This window comes from Sus scrofa, chromosome 5 (assembly GCF_054392235.1).
Source record: "Sus scrofa isolate SSC_HxYL_T2T_F1_AM1 chromosome 5, Sscrofa_HxYL_maternal_Yorkshire_Landrace_v2.0, whole genome shotgun sequence".
NCBI classification, from domain to species: Eukaryota; Metazoa; Chordata; class Mammalia; order Artiodactyla; family Suidae; genus Sus; species Sus scrofa.
Genome location: NC_139387.1, coordinates 108,405,373 through 108,424,581, shown reverse-complemented (window position 1 = coordinate 108,424,581; position 19,209 = coordinate 108,405,373). Strand labels below are relative to the sequence as shown.

The following is a 19,209-nucleotide window of genomic DNA, read 5'->3' as shown; positions in this document are numbered from 1 at the left end:
CTAGTCAGGTTCGTTAACTACTGAGCCACAACGAGAACACCTCTTGATTCATTTTAAAGTTTGATGATTTGTAAGTAATAGGCTAATTCATTAACTTTCTGTGCCTTTGTTTTCTCATTTGTAAAATGGGGATAATAATTGTACCTATTTCCTGGGGTAGTTCTTAAGATTGAATGACATAAATATGTGCAAAACTCTCAGACAGTGATTTCTATTTAATAACTGCTCAGTAAATGTCAGCCATTTTTATTTTTTATTGGCTTAGTTTGGTAGCAGTCAAAAAGATATTATTCTCAATTCTAGACTTGTTATTTTGATGATATGCTTTGGTAAATCCTGAGCTTAGTATATCTGATAAAATCCTTAAAACTTCTCATATCTAGGAGTGCCCCTCGTGGCTCAGTGGTTAACAAATCCGACTAGGAACCATGAGGTTTCAGGTTCGATCCCTGGCCTCGGTCAGTGGGTTGAGGATCTGGTGTTGCTGTGGTGTAGGTCGCAGATGCGGCTTGGATGCTGCGTGGCTGTGGCTGTGGTGTCGGCCGGCGGCTATAGCTCCAATTAGACCCCTAGCCTGGGAACCTCCATATGCTGTGGGTGCAGCCATAGAAAAGACCAAAAAAAAAAAAAATTCTCATATCTATAACACATTTGGATTTTTTGTATCCCTGAATTTTATTTGGACATCATTGATCCGGTATTAAATTTCTAAATGAAAAACGTAAGCTTTAGGAAGAATCTGCATAAGAATAAGCAAAATAATGTCTTTTCCTCCAACAAGGTAACCTGTGATTCTCTTGAATGCATGTTTTTTTTTTTTTTTTTTTTTTTTTTTTTTTTTTTTTCCGTGTAAGGCTTTTACGTGATTAGAGGTTTGGGTACCATCCTGTTCTTTAAGCCTAGTCAAGAGAGTAGACATATTCCCATTTTGTATTAGTTATATTAAATAAAAATCAAATAGTAAAATTTATAGCCTGCCAAACTGAAACAAAGCTTCTGCTTATGTTTCACTAGAGAAACGACTGAATTTCCTTTCCAGTACTATTCCTAGTCCCCTTTATGAATGATTTTCAGTTTCATAAAGGATAAATCCCTGGGAATGGGTTTGGCAGACCGTTACAGGAGATGACAAGTTGCCTCTAGGGTTTTTTTTTGTGTGTGCGTGTTGATAATTTGGGGAGCACAGGAAAGGCACAGTGATACATCTGCATCCTATGAGTGTTTGTCCTCTTAGAACAAGTCTTACTGTGCAGACATTTTTGTTAGAATTTTATCATCCCCTGCGGTTTGGGTTGTAAACTGAGAGGCTTAGAAAAGTAAATAATAATTTATAGATTTGAACACATAAACGGAAGCTTTTTCTCTCAGCATGTGTCAGACTGATTTTACCAAACCCTTATTTCCCTTGCTCTTTAGGCTCCCTCTTCCTTCGATTTTCTGGATATCATGCTCTCAGAGCCCCTCGGTAGCTCTTCTGGTTGCTCGTTGGTCTCTTTGTTGCCTTTCCTTTTTGCGTCAGTCCCAGACCACAGATGACTGCGGTGACTCCTGCAGGGCGAGGACCAAACCGTAATCACCATTGTGCCACCAGCGCGCGGCCCTGTGCCGGGAACAGCTGTGTGTTCATTGAAGGTTGACGGAATTGCACGTCCGTTCCTGGCTTTCTGCTCTTCCCCGATGCCCGCTGTGTTCCCCCACCGCCCCTCCGGGCGGATGAGTTCCCAACCGGCAGGAACAGCTCCGACCTTCCATTTCTAGGCCGTCTTTCTGATGAACAGCTCATCCCTATAATAATACATCTTTTTTCGTTCTGTTACTCTTTCTAAGACTCGCATTGCTCTCATGTCATTGCTTTTTAAGAACTACGGTTGACTCCCAATTACCAGCCTCCATAAAACCAAACTTCCCGTGATTTTCTTTCAAGGGTCTCAGCTCCTCCCTCCAAGTCTTTCTCGGGGAGATTTGTGAACCTGATTTGCCTCTGCTCCCTCACAGTGACTCTCCCAGTTCAGATGTAGCTGCCCTGTTCTTCCGTCCTCTTGTATTTACTAGTCCTCACATCAAAAGTAAGCAGCTCATTGTGCCCTGAGTATTTTACATGTGCTCAGCTAGTTCGCGCATCATTTTGTGTCAGAGCTCCGTCTTACAGTTTTTGGGGTTCCTCATAAGGAACATGTGTAGTGTAAGAGCTGAAAAACTGCCCGTTCAGTTTTTCCAACAGTCTCTCTTAGAGGGTAGAAATCACAAGCTAACAATTAGTTAGTAATCTAATGTTTGTTGTAAGTGCATATTCATGCCTTCAACATGAAATTTGTCGAACAGAGCTTCTTCGGCTTTCGTATGTTTGTACATCAGCTGGAAGTTTTTTACAGATAGAGGTTCTTATTTTGTGGTTTGGAGCAGGATTTTGGATTCTGCCGTTTTTAATATGCTACCACAGTGTTTCATGTTCATAACTCTTTGAATAGCAAGGATGTAAAGCATTTTATTCTTTTAAGAACTAGTTTTAAAATAATTTCAACTATTTTTAAAATTCTCCTCTTCTTCCGAATAGTAAACTTTGAGTCATATCTAGAAAAAACGAAGTATCATGGGTGATAGTATATCAAACAAATGACATGTTCCCATTGGATATATCATTGAGGTTAGTGGTGCTTTTTATGGTTTAATTTCAAGCAAAACAAAAATTCTGCCCAACTTTAATTTTATGTATGAAAAATTATTTAGAATTATTTATTAAAACATTTTAAGAGTTTATCCATGTATTATAATCTTTGCAAACATTTTCCAGTGTGTCACAATGGCTTTCCTTCATGTATTATCATTTCATTCATTTAATAAACAATTTTTAGGTCTTCTTAAATGTAAACTGTGTTAACAAAGACGTACCGTCTCTATTTATTAGGATTGATTTCTCCAAGAATATTCTCAAGTTTTGAAAACAGAGAATACCCTACGTTTCTTTTTTCCTCCCCTAAGTCATTTTGCAAAACACTGGGCATTTGGTCAACTCTTAAGAACCACTTTTTGATCTGTATGCTCTACCTGGCTTTTTCTCAACTCCTCATTTGCCACTGTAGTAGAGAAATCATGGTGTTGACTGCTGTATTTTCAAACAAGGATTTTTTAAAAAAATTGAAGTGCAGTCAACTTGCAACATTTATGTTCGTTTTAAGTGTACAGCCATGTGATTATGCAAAAAGTAAAATATTTGGCTCAACTTTGATTCCTGGCAGAATACAAGCATCTTCTTGTGTTTGATACTGAATGATGGTAGCAGTCTTTTTTTTTTTTTTTTTTTTTGATGTTACAATGTAACAGTGACATTTTATTTAGCAGGCAAGGACCATTAAGGTTTGGCTTTTGAGCTTTGTAAGCCTGATTTCCTATCATCACTTTAATTTGCTACTATATCCTTCAGTACAAATGCATAAATCATGTTCATTCTCAAGTTTTAGCAAGACATGTCTATGTAAGTCAAGTCATGGGAAATGTTATTTAAGAATTTGGGTAAGTAATTAAATATCTGAGTTAAGATCTGTCATTAAAGTTTATGTGGTAAAAATAAGATATAAAGAATATTAAAAGTCTAAATTTTCAAGTTTTAGAACTATATATGCCTTTTTTTCTGTCAAAGTAGATTGTTCTTTTTTCTTTAATAATGCTCTTTTAAAAAGAAAGTGTTTTTGCAAAAAATAATCTTCAAAACTAAACTTTTGCAGAATTTAGGTAATTAAAAAACTTACTATTAATAATTAATTAGAATTATACTAGTGAGTTATCGATTTATTATAATAGGCATTTTTTTTTTTACTGAAATTAATAAAACCAGAACTAGGACCCAACAATTGTTAGGATAGTTTGACCAACATGTACTTGATATGACAAGAAATATTTTGACTGTGGAGCAGATAATTATTTCATGTCAAAACAAATTAGTGATTAACCAGTGCAATCTAATTGTCATGGTCTTAAAATGTTATCATGCTAGTTAGTCAATCTCTCAACCCTTGGATATTGTTTGCTGCAATATTTTTTCCAGCAATATTTTTCTTCTTGCTTACTCCATCTGCTTGCTTCTCTTTTTCCTGGCAAAGTCTTTTTTTTTCTTTCTTTTTTCTTAATGCCTCAGCATTTGCTTTGAGAATTCATTTAGCTGCTTTTTCAGAGGCAGGAATCACCTCTGTGAGTAGCATATTTAATTCTTCCTTCCTGGTCAAGTCTTTCTTTCCTCCTTTCCTTGATTACAAATTCCAGGCTCTATCTATGTAATGCATTTTTTATCTGGTAAAACGTATCATTTGGGGGGAGCGGAGAATCTAGTGATCTAACTCATAAAAAGGTCCCTTTTATTTGCCAGTTGGAATTTTACAAATTATACTTACTCAGCTTTATCTTAAAAGTATAATGATACTTGACCCTGATACTTGAAGGGATGTTAAAGTTTTTTTTTTTCAATCTCTGGATTGTGGAGGTTTTAATATGTAGGAGTTCCCACTATGATGCAACAGGATCGGCAGCATCTCTGTAGCACCAAGATGCAGGTTTGAACCCCGGCCAAGCACGCCATAATGGCAGCTTGGATCTGAACTCTGGCTGGGGAGCTCCATATGCTGAGCAGCAGCCAAAAATAAAAAAAAAAAAATGTAACCTTGTCCTAGTGAATACTTAAGTACTTCGTTGATATTATTGAACCTTGAAAATTCAAGTTTTCTGATATTTTATTCATTTTGGAAGTTGTGCTGTACTGTAAATACCACATGGAATATAGTACATTATTTTTTAAGTGTGTGGAAGCAAATCTAGGACAAAGTTCACAACTGTATTTCCTCAGGTAAGACTTTTTTAAGCATTAAAAGAGTTGAAAAACCAAACGACAGCTTGACCTGTGCTATAAATCATAGAAAGAGAGAACACTGGATGTTTTCAGCAAACATGAGAAATTTAATATTCCAGGTCTCAGATTTCAGAGCCAAACTCTCCTTCCATGGCCTCTGACAGTGCCCAGTCGGTACTAGGTTTCTTCTGTAACTTGTTCTAGATTAGGTTCTTCAATGTTCTGTTCAGTTGCTATCTTAAAAGTTTGCTGCTCTCCTTAAGTTGTGGAAAACTCTTTTAATCCAATCGCTCTCGAATTTCTATACCTTGCATCATTTTTCACGTCAGTATTTTTTGTGTGAGTTCTGTGTGTCAGGCCCTGTACCAAGACGTGAATGTGCAGGAATGTGCAAACATAGAGATCTTGCCTCCCTAATCACAAAATTCATGTAACATCGCAACTGTAAAAGTAAGTGATGACCTACGCAAAATCTAAATGAACTTTCTTAATGCTTCTCTTCCTTTCTTTGAAGTAACTCTCGCTATCTTCTCTGAGGTAATTCTATTGCTTCTGCTAGTCTTTGTCGCTGACCGCTTCTCAGTCTCTTTTTATGGCTTTTTCCTCCAGGAGTTTCTTAAAACACTGGGTCTCACAAGTTCCATATTTTCATGTATTTTTCCTCTATAAAACTCTTAGTGGCTTGTAATCGCATCATATCTTGAAGGATAGATACCGAAGGACAGATATGTATCCATCTATCCATCTATCCATCATCCATCCATCATCCATCCATCTATCCATCCATCCATCCATCCATCATCCATCCATCTATCCATCCATCTATCCATCCATCTATCCATCCATCTATCCATCCATCATCCATCCATCATCCATCCATCATCCATCCATCATCCATCCATCTATCCATCCATCATCCATCCATCTATCCATCCATCTATCCATCCATCCATCCATCATCCATCCATCTATCCATCCATCTATCCATCCATCTATCCATCCATCATCCATCCATCATCCATCCATCATCCATCCATCATCCATCCATCATCCATCCATCATCCATCCATCTATCCATCCATCATCCATCCATCTATCCATCCATCTATCCATCATCCATCCATCATCCATCCATCTATCCATCCATCATCCATCCATCATCCATCCATCCATCCGTCATCCATCCATCATCCATCCATCATCCATCCATCCATCCATCATCCATCCATCTCTCCATCCATCATCCATCCATCTATCCATCATCCATCCATCTCTCCATCCATCATCCATCCATCTATCCATCCATCATCCATTCACAGAAAATGAAAACTGAGAGCAACAGAAGTCAAGAGAAATCATTACACTATTTAGGCAAATATAAAGATCTAGATAGAACAAGATATAGCTTTCTCTATAAGAATAAAATGCAAATTAATGTCACAGTAATTATACAGTAGTGTGGCACTTTAGCAAAAGAATAAAGAACGAGCATATAAAAATTAGATGATGATTTCATGCTGAATTAAATTAACCTCCATAAAATAAAAATATTCTCCACATTATAGAAGTTATTAAGAGAATTATGGAATTAACTAAATAAAAATTTAAATGTATATGAAGAGAATATAAGTGGAAAAGGAAAAATGGTAAGATACGGAACAAGTTAAAGCCTCAAAATTAAAGAGTTGTGATATAAATATTTCTTTTAAATATAAGATATATACTATCTTTGGCTTCCCTTCCCTTCCTTTTGATTCAAATGTGAGAGAGAATCTAATTGACTAGAATTGTCTTTTTTTTTTTTTTTTTTTTTTTTGGCTTCATTAGAGTTGCTTCACCCATCAACGAATGGACTGCTTCGTGTCCATTCAGCTGTGGAACATAAACTGTGGCTGCCTGAGGCTACTGTATCAACAGGGACTTCCCATGGGATAGTTATCCTTAAAAGGAACTGGAGCTATAGTAGATTTTAGGCTGATTAATGAGTAAAATAATGTGCCATCTTGAGAGGTGCTGACATTTTATGTTTTGGAATCATTTAAGATAATATTCTCTATCAGTGTTTTCAGTCCCTGAGCATAAAGGGTTTGAGGAATCCATGTAGCGCATGGCTGTTGACCTTTATCTTCTAGTTTTGTAATCAGTACTTAGTGTTGTTGCTTAGCAACTCTGTAGCATTATCTTCAAACCTAATATTAACTTGAAATATGTTAGAAATGAAAATTGGAGAAACGTGACTCTGAGGAATTGATATTGTTTCAAGTTACTGTCAGTATAACATGATATTACCAGGCAGACCATACAATATAGAATATTTCTTGGCATTTCTGAGTTATTCTAAAGACTAAAGCTAATATTGAGGCACTTTAATTAATAGTAATAGAAATGTAATGTAATGGCAATAGAAATCTTTTCAGCCAGCTTTTCACATCCCTTAATCTCAATAATTCTTCCCAAGAGGAAGAGCAAAACAAAACCCTGAATTATATTTTCTTTCTTCTTTGAAAATTATTCATAAAAGCAGAAAACTGTGACATTATTTTTTGAGTAGTACAATGCCATAATCATCTTAATGATCCTTATTGTTCTCCTTTTCAGAATTTAGGCATTGCTTGGCAAAAATAATTGTTTAAGAAAAAGCAAAAGCTCTCCATTCCTATGAAGTAAGGAAAATTGTGTCATAGAGGGACACATTAATTACTGTCAACAGCATTCATTGAAAACCTATCCTCTAGGCTCTGTGCTGTAGTAATTACTAATAAGACAGGACAAATTTGGCCAAGCCAAGATACATATTGAGCTGGTGTTCATATTGTTGGTGATTAAAAAAAAAAACTACATTTGGAGAATTTACATCAAGATCGATCCGATTCCAAACACTTAAGGACTTTTTTCACTTTGGAAATAAACACTGATCCATATGTCTAAAATCGAAAAGGATTCAGGAAATGTATGTGAGCCTTTGAAAAATAGAATTGAAGTCTAGGGAGTTTCCATCGTGGATCAGTGGTAATGAATCCAGCTAGTATCTGTAAGGACACAGGTTCAATCCCTGGCCTTGCTCAGTGGGTTTAGGATCCAGTGTTGTTGTGATCTGCTGTGTAGGTTGCAGATGTGGCTCAGATATAATGCTGCTGCGGCTATGGTGTAGGCTGGCAGCTATAGCTTTGATTCAACCCCTAGCCTGGGAACTTCCATATGCCATGCATGTGGCCCTAAAAAGACAAAAAAAAAGAAGAAAAAAAAAAGAAAGAAAGAAAGAAAAGAAAAGAAAAATAATTTAAGTCAAAAGAGAACTGTCACTTTCCTTTTGATGAAGTGTCACCTTCCACAGGTTAGTGGAAGGACTGTTAGAGCAGTGTGGCTTTAACTTTGGAGGGATAAGGAAACTTCAAAAGTTTCATGTGAACCATGAACCTGAACTTCCATATGACCCTGCAATCCCACTCTTGGGCATCTATCCGGACAAAGCTCTACTTAAAAGAGACACATGCACCCGCATGTTCATTGCAGCCCTATTCACAATAGCCAGGACATGGAAACAACCCAAATGTCCATCGACAGATGATTGGATTCGGAAGATGTGGTATATATACACAATGGAATACTACTCAGCCATAAAAAAGGATGACATAATGCCATTTGCAGCAACATGGATGGAACTAGAGAATCTCATACTGAGTGAAATGAGCCAGAAAGACAAAGACAAATACCATATGATATCACTTATAACTGGAATCTAATATCCAGCACAAATGAACATCTCCTCAGAAAAGAAAATCATGGACTTGGAGAAGAGACTTGTGGTTGCCTGATGGGAGGGGGAGGGAGTGGGAGGGATCAGGAGCTTGGGCTTATCAGACACAACCTAGAATAGATTTATAAGGAGATCCTGCTGAATAGCATTGAGAACTATGTCTAGATACTCATGTCGCAACAGAAGAAAGGGTGGGGGAAAAAACTGTAACTGCAATGTATACATCTAAGGATAACCTGACCCCCTTGCTGTACAGTGGGAAAATAATAAAAAAAAAAAAAAAAAAGAAAACAACATAAATGAACTTCAGGGTCTGTAGCATTATTGAAACTCATCCATGAAACTGGGATACAAAATTCCTGATTCCAGGGAGCAAGGTCTTAGTGGATGGAGGGGGAATGGCTGAAGAAAGGTGAGTGTGAGGAGACAGGTGAGTGAGTTAGATTTATAGTGTGTAGGACTAAATAATACCCTTTGAAACTAAGGATTTCTTATAACCTACAATTAACTTTTCTCCTCACCCATTACTAAACCCTTCCTAATTTCTCTACAAGTGGCATGTAATGCATCACTTTAACAAAAGAAAAGTAAAAAACCATGTGATCATTTCAATAATGCAGAAAAGCATTTGACAGAATTCAACATCCATTCATGATAAAAACTCTTTGCAAAGTGGTTATAGAGGGAACATATCTCAACATAATAAAAGCCCATTTATGACAAACCCACAGCCAATATAATTCTCAACAGAGAAGAGCTAAAAGCGTTCCCACTAAAATCTGGAAAAACGCAAGGATACCCACTCTCATCACTTTTGTTCAACATAGTATTGGAAGTCCTAGCCACAGCAATCAGATAGAAAGGAAGGAAGGAAGGAAAGAAAGAAAGAAAGAAAGAAAGAAAGAAGAAAGAAAGAAAGAAAGAAGAAAGAAAGAAAGAAAAGAAAGAAAGAAAGAAAGAAAGAAAGAAAGAAAGAAAGAAAGAAAGAAAGAAAGAAAGAAAGAAAAAGAGGGAGGGAAGAGGTAAAATTGTCGCTATATGCAGATGAGATAATACTATATAGAGAAAACACTAAGGAATCCACACAAAAGCTACTAGATCTGATCAGTGAATTCAGCAAAGTAGGAGAATACCTTTTAAGATCTCACTCCAGTAATAAAATACCTAGGAATAAACCTGACCAAGGTGGTGAAAGAGTTATATGCTGAGAATTATAAAACATGAACCAAGGAAATTAAAGAGGATTCAAAGAAATGGAAAGATATCCCATGTTCCTGGATTGGAAGAATTAATATTGTTAAAATGGCCATACTACCCAAACCAAGGTATGAATTTAATGTGATCCCTATCAAATTACTCATGATATTTTTCACAGCACTAGAACAAATAATCCAAGAATTTATATGGAACCATAAAAGACCCAGAATTGCCAAAGCAATCCTGAGGAAAAAAACCCAAGCATCCCACAACTCTCCCAGACTTCAAACAATATTACAAAGCTATGGTGATCAAGATAGTATGGTACTGGTCTTGACATATGGATCAGTGGAATAGAATAGAAGGCTCAGAAGTAAACCCACATACCTATGGTCAGTTAATCTACAGAGGAGGCAAGAATATAAAATGGGAAAAAGACAGTCTTTCAGCAAGGGGTTCTGGGAAAACTGGACAGCATCTCTATGTTATAGCACGACTAGTTACAATAGCCAAGCCATGGAAACAACCTAAATGTCCATCAATAGATGCATGGATAAAGGAGATATGGTACATATATATTCAATGGAATACTACTGCAGCAACATGAAGGCAACTAGAAATTCTCATATGATGTGAAGTAAGTCTGAAGGAGAAAGCCAAGTACCACATGATATCACTTGTATGTGGAATCTAAAATGTGGTACAACTGACCTCCCTACAAAACAGAAACAGACTCACAGACATAGAGAACAGATTTGTGGTTGCTGAGTGTGTGTGTGGGGGTGGTGTGGACTGGGAGTTTGGGATTAGTTGATGCCAACCGCTACATTTAGAAAGGATAAGTAATGAGGTCCTACTATATCCAGTCTCTTAGGATAGACCGTGATGGAAGATGATAGAAGAAAAGGAATATACGTGTATGACTGGGTCACTTTTCTGTACATCATAGATTGGCACAACATTGTAAATTGGCTATACTTTAATTTTAAAAAAAAGCTGAAAAAAAAAGGTTTTATTTCTGCTCTTATTTAGCTAAGTGACTAAGTGACTTTGGATGATCATTTAATCCTTCTTAACCTCTGTTTTTTGATCTGTAAAATGGAGATAAAACATAATTCAAAAATTATCATACAAAGTAAATGAGGTAATATATGCAATGTTCAAAGGAAGCCTTCAAGTGATATGCATTATTTTATTTACTAACACAGTACCAAAATTTTACATTTATTTCAGTTTTATCTTGTAGGTGAATAACTATTGAGCTAGAAAACTCCTTAAAATAAAACAAGAGATGTTGTCTAAAATGAAAATATTTATTTTAAAATTCCCCTAAGTGACATGTCTTTTTGGGTATTTGATGACAAGAAACTGGTTGATAAATTTGAGCTGTAATAATGAAATGGAAAATCCTGGGAACAAAAAAGCTTTGTTGGAACAACTTTTTTTTTTCTTTTTTCTTTTTTTTGGTCTTTTTGCCTTTTACGGCTGTACCTGTGCCATGTGGAGATTCCCAGGCTAGGAGTTCAGTCAGAGCTGTAGCTGCCGGCCTATGCCATAGCCACAGCAGCTCAGGATCTGAGCTGCATCTGTGACCTACACCACAGCTCACAGCAATGCCGGATCCTTAACCCACTGAGTGAGGCCAGGGATTGAACCTGCGTCCTCATTGAACCTGCTGAGCCACAATGGGAACTCCTGGAACAACATTTTTAAAGGAGATTTTTAAAAAAATAAATGTTTAAAAATTGAGATATGTTTGTATATTTTTATTAAACTTTTTATTAGACCAAAATGTGTGTGTGTGTGTGTGTGTGTGTGTGTGTGTGTGTGTGTTTGTTGTTTTTTTGTTTTTTCTTTTTGGGACCACACCTTTGGCACATGGAAGTTCCTAGACTAGGGATCAAATTGGAGCTGCAGCTGCTGGCCTACATCACAGCCACAGCAATGCCAGATCTGAGCCACATCTGAGAGCTATACCACAGCTCACGGCAGTACGAGATCCTGAACCTACTGAGAGAGGCCAGGGATTGAACCTGCGTTCTCAGGGATGTTAGTCAGATTCATTACTGCTGAGCCACAACAGGAATTCCTAGGCCAAAATGATTTTTATTTTAGAGGTAGGTTGTATTTCAATTTCAGTACAATTCATTGTAAGTCTTAGACTTCTTTAGAATTTGTTAATGAAAAATAAATAAAAATTATATATAGTATACATTTGTATTAATATAACATTTTTGATATTTCAGAGTACAGATGATTCAGATATATCTGTCACTGCCCAGAACAAGAAATGCTTTGACAACGATATTGTTTGTTCTAAAAGTGTTTTGATTTCAGTTGGCGACACCGAAATTTACTTGAATGATACTCCTTATAAACAGGTTAGTTACTTATTTATTTTAAAATCATTTTAACTTGTCCTGAGATACTGAACATGAAATAGAAACAGTTTGGAGTACTTTTCTCTGAGTGGTTACTAGATGTGAATTTTTTCTTTGTCGTTTTATGTGGCTTCAGTAAATTATGCTTGGTTTATCTCTTTTGTTTATACGCCACTTCTCCATTTGCCACTTCTTTCCTCTTTTCTTCATTCCCATGGTCATCATTCTGGTCCTAGCAACTGTCGCCTGTTACCTGGACGACTTCAGATCCCCCAAGCTAGACTCCTCGTGCTCAGTCTTAGAGTTTCCCCTTCTGATCCATCCTACCACACTGCGGCCAGGGTGGTTTTTCTAAAATCAAAATATTGTCTCCTGTTGTTCTAGTTCTTCAGAACTTTCAAATGACTTGCCGCTGCCCTTAAAGGCCTCAGCAGTCTGGTCATGGACAGCTCTCCTGCCACACCTCTCATCACTTTCTGCTCCAAGCCCATGACCCAGAAGTTAGAACCGGTGTCAGTTCTTCATATGCTCTGTTTTGTTTCTCTCACCTCTGGTTCTTCGTCGGTGTCATTGCTCTCACCTGGGTCAACTTTTCCATTTCAGTTACTCTTTTGTAGGAAGTCTCATCTCCTTCAAGGAGCTCCTCCTCATGCCCTCAAGTTCACTGTCAGGACATGCATCCCATTTTAGTGAAATTCCTTGTGTGATGGTTTGTCTCCTTCATTTGTCTGTGAATTCTGTGAGAATTGAGACCACTGTCTTTGTTCATTCTTGTGTCATTGGAGCCTGCCAAGGACAGGCTCGGAATTCAGTCATTTATTCATTTAGTCAGTCGCTCATTTATTCATAATGTCCACTTTGTACCAAAATAAGTGTAAATTATCGGGACCACAACAGTGAAAAGACACCGTGCTTGCCTTTAAGGAGCTTATCCTCAAGGGAGGGGCACACTCAAGTAAATGAGGCTGCGCAAGAGCTTCCCTTGTCTGGAAGCAAGCAAATCCCTAAGAGGAAGACCTCGGCCGGCCTTGGATGTTCAGGGTAGTTGCCAAGAGCGTAGTCTTGGAGTGAGTTAATACTCACTTAGAATCCCTATTCTGTCGCCTGCTAACTGTGTCACTGGGGGAAACCTTATTTAACCTCTCCGACCTGCAGCTTTTCTCATTGGTGAATTTGGGACGATCGGGAATCTACCTAAGTTTATATGAGGATTAAATGAAGTAGCGAATTCTGAGAAATGGCTCTCCTCCTGTCCCTCACCCGCCTTAATTTGAAGGCTCAGAAGACATGCTTTCGGAGAATTGATTTGAGCTTAGTATTAAAGTGTGAGTATGTATTAGCCGGGTGAAGAGCTGAAGTAGAAATCCAGTCCATGGAGTTCCCATCGCGGCGCAGTGGTTAACAAATCCGACTAGGAACCATGAGGTTGCAGGTTCGATCCCTGGCCTCTCTCAGTGGGTTAAGGATCCGGCATTGCCATGAGCTGTGGTGTAGATCGCAGATGCGGCTTGGATACTGCGTGGCTGTGGCTGTGGTGTCGGCCGGTGGCCATAGCTCCGATTAGACCCCTAGCCTGGGAACCTCCATATGCTGCAGGTGCAGCCCTAGAAGAGGCAAAAAAACAAAAAAACAAAAAAAAAAAAAGAGAGAGAGTCTAGTACAGTCCAGTACAGAGTCAAGTTGAAAGGAACAGAGCTGCAAGATGAAATGGCGTTGGGAGACCTGCAGGCAGCTTAGCTTGGTTGAAATAGACGAGGATCGTGGAGGAAGCGTGAGGCCAAGAGATTCGGGGAGGAGTGTCCAGATTAACGCGAAAGTTCGGGTCAAGGGCAGCAGGCAAGGAGATGGTTCCAGACTGTGCAGGCTTTTGAATGATGATGTGCTTGAACATATTTTACAAGGAAGACATTTGGGAGTTAAGCCTTTAAAAACTGACCTCTTTTTAGGTTTTTAGCATAGTGTCTCAGTTTGGACTGCACAACTTCTGCATTAAAATCATTCAGAATATGTATTATAAGAGCTGGTTCCTGGGCTCCACCTCAAGAATTAGAATGCCTGAAGTTGAGGACAATCAATATTTTAACGGTACCCCGAATTCCTCTGCAAACTAAAGTTTGAGAGTCGGTACCTTAGATCATAGCTCTTGTCTCAGAAATATTGAGACCAACCAGGCAGCAACTAAGCTTTGAGCAAAACAGAGTTTGTGTAAGTCATGTTGACATCTCTTTAAACTAATCACTGCCGTTTGGTGTAGCCATCAGCTGGATATTCATTGATAGCTGAAGGCTGTCTCTAAGAAAAAGGATATATTTTTAAAAAAGACAAACTGAAGAGAAAATAGTAAATGCTCTTATAAAGACTGTTTGGCACATTTTAAAGTGGTAATTGCAGCTCTGTGTGCCTTTCCTTTTCCAATTTTCACCTGGATGCCTGTGTTGATACATTTCCTTCATATTGATTATGAAGTATGAGCTTAAGATGAAGAAAAATAATGAAAAAATTGACCCTAACAAATCCCCTGCTAGTAGTTTTTATTGAGCATCAAAAGTGAAAACAAGTACCATTTATTTTATGACAGATGGATTGCTCATTCAGGGGAAGGGGAAAAACCCTGTTGTTTTCAATAAATGTACACTTCTAATTTTATCAACTACGTAGGCTATAAACATTTTATGCATTTATTTAAGCTATACTTTTAAGGTTTTCTTTTTTTTTCTTTCTTTCTCTTTTTTTAATTTTAATTTTTTTTCTTTTTAGGGCCACACTCATGGCATATGGACATTCCCAGGCTGGGGGTCAAATCGGAGCTATAGATGCCAGCCTACCCCACAGCCACAGCACCGCCAGATCTGAGCCACGTCTTTGGCCTACACTGCAGCTCACAGCAACGTTGGATCCTTTAACCCACTGAGCGAGGTCAGGGATTGAACCTGTATCCTCATAGGTACTAGTCAGATTCTTAATCCGCTGAGCCACGGGAACTCCCTATTTTTAAAGTTTTCATTCTCTTTCATAACATTTTTCTAATATCAATAGAGTTTTGTTTAAAGTGCTATAATTGTTTTCTGAAGTGGAAAATTATTAATTTTGGGCAATTCATAATTCCTCACTCTTAGTAGGAGAAACATCTTCACTTCTTAATCTGAAAAGAAAGGAGTGCAGTGTCTCCCTTTGACCAAAGAGGATTCTTTTCCTTGTAGCCAACAGCCTGTCCAATAGAAATGAAGGATTTAGCTCTACAGGCAAATAAAGAGGATGTGCTTTCACATCAGGATAAGTGGTACAAGATCAACCTGCAGGAAGTCAACAATCTGCCTTACCCAAAGATTTATTTTATGGTCCAGTGACGTGTCAACCCGTCCGAGGGATGTTTATTAAGGAAATAGGTGAAAAAGCTTTTCATGGATTGAAAAGGAGATATAAGCCACAAATATTTCACTCACTTGCTTAGATTGTTGCTCTTCAGGCTGGAAGCTGAGACTTGTGAATAGGCCAGTGTAGGAAGGTATTAAAAATATATGAGTCATCCTTGATCTCGAAGCTGCAGATCCTGCCATAAACTTGACAAAGCACATCTTTCTAGAAACTAACATTCTTGTGTGTGGGGGGAGACAGATAATAAAGCCAAAAAGAAATCAGATATGAGAAAGGTTCTGAAAACTGTCATCAAAATGATAAAAATAGGAACTATGGTAGAGAGTGACACGGAGGCCTGGCAGGCACGCATTTTATGGACCCAGTGAAAAATGAGATGTAGAGCCCCTTGTTTCAAACAGGAAAGCTTTTTTCCTGTTCTTTTATAGTCTCTCTTACCTGCCGTGGGTTTTTTCTTTATTATGTAACACCTTGCGCACTTGGGCACAAGAATACTCCCAGACAGAGTGCAGGCCCTCCCTGGCACTGAGGCCTTGCCACACGACTCCAGCTTGGCACTTGGAAGTAGGAGGGAATGAGGTTCGGTGGAGAACGTTAGTAATATACACAGTCCTGCACCTTATACTGAGCACTCATAGATATGACCTTGATTTAGGAGCCTGAAACTCATTATTAATACGACAGAGCTTATTTATTTTCCCCATGAAATATTTATAAAAATGTACAGTCTAGAACTGTCTTTCCAAACTATGTTTTTATTATTACTTGGGGGAGAAAAATAACCATAGGATTTCATATCTCCTTCACAATTTTTATTTTGCTTCTGGTTAAATTTATTTGACTTTGACTTAACCATATATTTTTAAAGTTAATATATTAGTTAATTTCAGTGTCAGATTGAACGCACTCTTTTATAGGGTGTAGTCCTTGCTCATAAAGGAACATTGCATATTCTCACTTTAGGTTAAAGGTGCTCTGAATTTTCCCATTTGGTTCCATCTGTAGTTTCTCCCTACTAGTATCCTTTTTAGCACAAACAGTATTTTCTTTTAATATGCAAACATAGCCTGTCACTTTCATATTCAAAAGCCTTATCGAGTCTGTTTTGCACATGGAATAACCATCATTGACTGTAATGGGTAATTTGATGGCAGAGGGCCTCAGACTCTGCTTGTCATGGAATCGGTGCCCTGGCTCTTTGGTGCTGTCCTTAGTCCTGAACAGATCTTGGAACTTTCCTGCCTCTTCGAAGCCTTTACTCAACTGATTCCCTTTGCTTGGAATGACTTCCTCATTCTCATTTCCAGTCCTTTATATCTTCCTTTGAGTGGAAGTAACATATGACCCACCTCTTGCAAGAAGTCTTCCTAACTTCCAGCGGTGGAAATTCATCTCCCTGTCCTCCACACCTCTCTCTTTCTACATACTTCACACACGTGCACGCGCACACACACACACACGCACGCACACACACACGCACGCACACACACATGCACACACACACACACACGGTCCTTTCGTTTTTCAGTATGCAGTTAAAGTCATACATTTTTAGTACTCAGTCAAATTATTTATTCACCGTCAATATAGAATTGCTGACTTAGCAGGTATATATGTACTCTATGTCTATGCCTGGTTTATGCTCTTCTCTATAACTGAAAAGCCTTTTTCTCTTTGCTAATTTATCCATGTTGAGTCTATCTACCAGTTTGTGTCTTATTACCAATTTTATGTTTTTCTGATTTTATGCAGAGCCAAGCAAAAATTACGTAGGTACTTATTGATGGGTATTAACTTAATTACTATATATGTTATGGTGAGAAAAGAAGGCGTTCACTTTTTTTCTCTATTATGTTGTTTCTTTTTTTGAAGAAACGATCAGGTTTTTTTCTGGAAAATAAACCTACATACCAGCTTTGGAAGGCAGGTCTCTATATGGTAGTATACTTTCCAGAGAAAGATATCACTATTCTTTGGGATAAAAAGACAACCATCCATATCAAAGTTGGACCACAGTGGAAGGTAAGTCAACCCATTTGGTCGATCAATCCAAAAGAGATGCAAAAAGTGAAATTGTATTTACCTACCTTTTGCATTGTTTTACAGGAATAAAATGATTGAGGTTTTCCTTTATGAAATAGGTTGTATTTTCAGAATTACTAACTCATATCCCAGAGAATAACAACTTTACCAAGTGTTGTGTATAGTTCTTTTTGACTTCAACCTCACTGTATCTAGTTTTCCAAAGTTTCTTAGGTCTGCTTCTTATTTCCCACCTTCCGCATCATGGTTATGTGATATGCTTGCAATATAGTTGGATTCTTTCTTATACTTTGCATTCCATCTTTTACTCCACATTCCGGATATTTTAAAAGTTTACATATTATAAAATTCTATAAAAATATAAAATAATTTGCTTTTATGGTTTACAGTTCTATGAATTTAGACAAATGCCTTGAGTTTTGTATCCACCTCCACAGTTCTGTTCAGAACAGATCCATCAACTCCAAAATTTCTCTCATTTTGCCCCTTTATTGTCAACTCCTACTTCTAATCCCACACCCTTGGCAACTGCTGATTATTTTCCATCTGAATAGTTTTTCTTCTTCTGGATACAGTAGAAACGAAATAATGCAATGTGTAGCTTTTTGGGTCTTGCTGCTTTGACTTGTCAAAATACTTTCAAGATTCATCTGTATTGTTGAATGAATGAATTGTTTGAGTAGTATTCTTTTTATGGTTGTAATAGTTTGTTTTATTCCTTAATGGTTGAAGATTCAATCTTGCTTAATTATAATTTTTGGCATTTATATTATAAATTTTAAAATTATTATTTACTATTAAATATTGTATTAAATATTTTAATTATTTTAGCTATTTAGAATTTTATTGAATGTTTTAACTTTATATGTTAAAAGTTGTTTGTGAAATATTGATGTAGTTTTAAAAACCCAGTTTATCTGAAATTGAAGTTGAGAGATATGGATTTAATCTGTGGCAAGTTAAGGGAAAATGGGAATAGGTAATGATAAATTTTCATAATACTATGGAAAGTATGCAAGTTTAAATATTTTTTAATGTTATACATTTAAGCTATGATTGTTTATTGAGGTCATTTTCTTTCAACCCTAACCAAGATAAAGCCCAAAAATCTATTCCTAGATGCTAGCTGGCATTTCTTTTTCTTTTGTTTTTTAGGGCCACACCCACGGCATGTAGAGGTTCCCGGGCTGTAGCTGCTGGCCAATACTACAGCCACAGCAATGCCAGATCCCGAGCTGCATCTGTGACCTCCAGCACAGTTCACGGCAATGCCAGAAGGCCAGGGGTTGAACCTGGCCTCATGGATACCAGTCAGGTTCGTTTCTGCTGAGCCATAATGGGAACTCTCGCTGGCATTTCTTTGATGAAGGTGAAATAATTTTGTCATTACTATACTTCTTCAACTATGTTTTCTGCCATTTTCTATCATATATCCTCCCTTCCTTCCTTTTTGAGGACGGATTAATCATTTATGCTTCTACATCTTCCCTTACTTTTACTGCTGCCTTAAATTTGCGGGTGACCAATAGCAAAAGTGGCCACTGTCTTCGAATAGATATTGTGGCTTCTGAGAGCAGACGCTCCCTGGTAAGCAAGTGGCAATGGGAGTTACGACTCCA

General features: G+C 37.6%; 1 protein-coding gene across 9 annotated transcripts in view; it reads left to right on the top strand.

Annotated features, from left to right (window-relative positions):
• Positions 1 to 19,209, top strand: part of OTOGL (otogelin like) — a 204,301-nt gene that overhangs the window by 112,203 nt on the left and 72,889 nt on the right. For all 9 annotated transcript variants that reach the window (XM_084957766.1, XM_013998114.3, XM_084957767.1 and 6 more), the window contains 2 exons: positions 12,038 to 12,172; positions 17,420 to 17,569. In XM_084957766.1, coding sequence (XP_084813892.1) covers positions 12,038 to 12,172; positions 17,420 to 17,569 — 285 coding nt within the window. The remainder of the gene's footprint in view (positions 1 to 12,037; positions 12,173 to 17,419; positions 17,570 to 19,209) is intronic.